This window comes from Austrofundulus limnaeus, unplaced genomic scaffold (genome assembly GCF_001266775.1).
Source record: "Austrofundulus limnaeus strain Quisiro unplaced genomic scaffold, Austrofundulus_limnaeus-1.0 Scaffold476, whole genome shotgun sequence".
Lineage (NCBI taxonomy): Eukaryota > Metazoa > Chordata > Actinopteri > Cyprinodontiformes > Rivulidae > Austrofundulus > Austrofundulus limnaeus.
The window spans coordinates 196678-199291 of NW_013952878.1; the positions used below are offsets into that span (position 1 = coordinate 196678).

A 2614-nucleotide genomic window follows, 5' to 3' on the forward strand; every position below is an offset into this window, starting at 1 on the left:
AGGCAAGGTGGGTGAAGTGTCTTGCCCAAGGACACAACGACTGGGACGGCTGGACGGGGGATCGAACCAGCGACCTTCTGGTTCCAGGACGACTCCCCTAACCACTCCGCCACAGCCGCCCACTCAATAACAAAAGGAAAAGGCTGTACTGTAGGCAAGGTAAATTGTCTCGGGGTCCTTCAGAGGAGTTGCTTCCTGCAGGGAGCTGGTTGGGAGGCTCGGTCTCTTGAGGGCTGCAGGAAGCTGCAGAAGTTGGCAGGGTGGGGGTCTGCTCTCCACCTGGGTCAGGGGAATCTACGTCATTAAAGTCACTTTGCATCCGCACTTCCAGGAGCTGAAAGGAAGACAGGAAGACACATTCTTACCATTTAGTGAAACACACTGAAGCATTAGATGTAAAAGCATGCTGTCTGCTGTTATCTGATTTTTAGACTTAGATCAGTTTATGTAAAAATAACAGCGTTGTGGCTGTTATGCTCTCTCATGCAGTACTGGCAGATGTAACACTCAGAGTAAAGTGTTCAGTGTACTCCAAAAAGATGTGATATGATAAATGTCTTGTGGATATTTATTTTCAGGTGATAATAGCAGAATTGTAGGAGGAAGATCTGGTATTTCTGTTTTAAGTAGTATTTTGTAAATTTGTCACAAAGACACCACCACCACTGGATGGTGCAGGAATGTGTCCCTACAAGTTCACTCCCTCCTGTTCATCACAGCTATGGAGAGCTGAATGTGTCTCCTGTGAGCACAAATTGTTCAACCTCCTTCCACGAGTTGTTTTACTATCATTGTTTTGCTTATGGTTTTTACTAAAACAGTTGTAACATCGGCTGTATTTTCACACAGTCGCAACCAGAAGCCTCACATCAGATTATCTCACTGCAGCTACTTGACAAAAACAAACACGCCCACAAAGTTCTGACCAATCATCCAACGTTCGGCCCGTAATACTGTGAGACTGGGGGCACAAGACGGAGTTGTCAGCAGGTGGTTGTAGTAGTATCACAGTATTTTCCTTACACACTCACACCAGCGAGGTGTGAGAATGGGCCTTCTCATGGACTAATTAGTTCAGGTTGTCGTATTTTCATGATGAAAATTACATCACCGTGCTCTCAGCGTAGACTTTCCTGCCCCTTTTGTCACACCCCGCCAGCAGAAATTTGTACCCCACTTCAATTAAGACGTTTATGTAGGGCTGGGCGGTATGACCTCAAATTCATATCACAGTATAAACTGAACCCCTTCATGTTAACGGTATATATCGCGATAGAAAATTATCATAAAAAGTAAAGATAATGTAATTTTTTAGAGCATTTATTTTGCAGAGAACTGTAATCTTGATCAAACCCAGCATTTTTGCTTTAATATCGGCCTGCCAAACAATGGGCTTCTGCCTGCTGAACTTATCAGCTGCTGCTCTGCTGCGCGCTCATCTTCTTCAGAGCAGAAGCAGACTTTACATTAGCAAGATGGATTTATGACTGAACGAATGTCCATGTCTTTTTTTTTAAAATCATCTCTGTGAGTAACAGTACTTTAAAAAACAAGTTTTCTCTCCAACAATTGGGTGTGGAAAAACTACAGTTGTTAAAGCTTCGCTCTGCGTGACGTGCAGCGAGAGGAGAGGAGAGGGAGGAAGAGATACACGACGTAAATTTTCTACAGCAGGAGGGGGATATTTTGAGGATTTATCCTCTCTATACATGTTTTAAAACACTAGAACTTCATTATATTTCAAACTCCTCCTGTTCAGTTGTCTCTGCACTCACAGCCCTGTTGACACAGGTCTGATGATGTAATGATGATATGACGGTAGAGGGTAAATTTCTACCGTAGGCCAACTTCATAACGTTTCTACCATATTCTGCATTTACTGTGCAGCCCTACGTTTGTGTGATTGATCAGAAGTTTGTGGGCATGTTTGTTTACGCTGAAAGCGCTTAGACTCTGCACTTTGCTTCAACCACTCGTATTCAGAATGTGACTGTTGTAACTACAAGCAGACAATTATAAAGATCATCAAACGGCCAAAAAGTGGAGATAAATAAAAAGGAGTTTTGTATGGATGAGTCCATCGGTAGATAAATATAGAGATTTAACCGGGATGGATTTGTGAGAAAAATAATGGCGGATTGGCGTTTTTTTTTTTTTTTTTTTAATTTTTATATGGACTCCAGCAGGAAGGAAGCCCGTGCAGTGACTTGTACCGCAGTGGGAGGGGTTTCCCAAGAGCTTGGAGTACATTTCAGGAACCAATAAAGGTATGTGCGAAAATGAATGCCAAACAAACACGAGACTGCGTGTCAGCTGTTCAGCTTTGGTTGGAGAATGTGGAGGCTTTAAATCAGGCTTTAACGTCAGGAATGACTCAGTCTAGGATGAAAATTGCAGGGCAGTTAATTCCTTTTGGACTTTAGTATTGTGTCTGGATGCGTGCCAGATGTTTAGCAATATGTTCTTAATGTTTTCTATAGTTTTGTTGTTTTTGGGAAAAAAAATAGCTGTATGCTGTTTAGGGCTTCTTAATCTTTTTGACCTCGTGGTCCAATTTGTTGAACATAAAGTGACATGAGGCCCAGTCAGACATTACCAATATATGGATCAAAAT

General features: G+C 42.3%; 1 protein-coding gene across 8 annotated transcripts in view; it reads right to left on the reverse strand.

Moving 5' to 3' along the window:
- The window catches only part of LOC106529922 (syntaxin-binding protein 5), a 108537-nt gene that overhangs the window by 35141 nt on the left and 70782 nt on the right, over positions 1–2614 (reverse strand). For all 8 annotated transcript variants that reach the window (XM_014025449.1, XM_014025443.1, XM_014025441.1 and 5 more), the window contains one exon: positions 150–334. In XM_014025449.1, coding sequence (XP_013880903.1) covers positions 150–334 — 185 coding nt within the window. The remainder of the gene's footprint in view (positions 1–149; positions 335–2614) is intronic.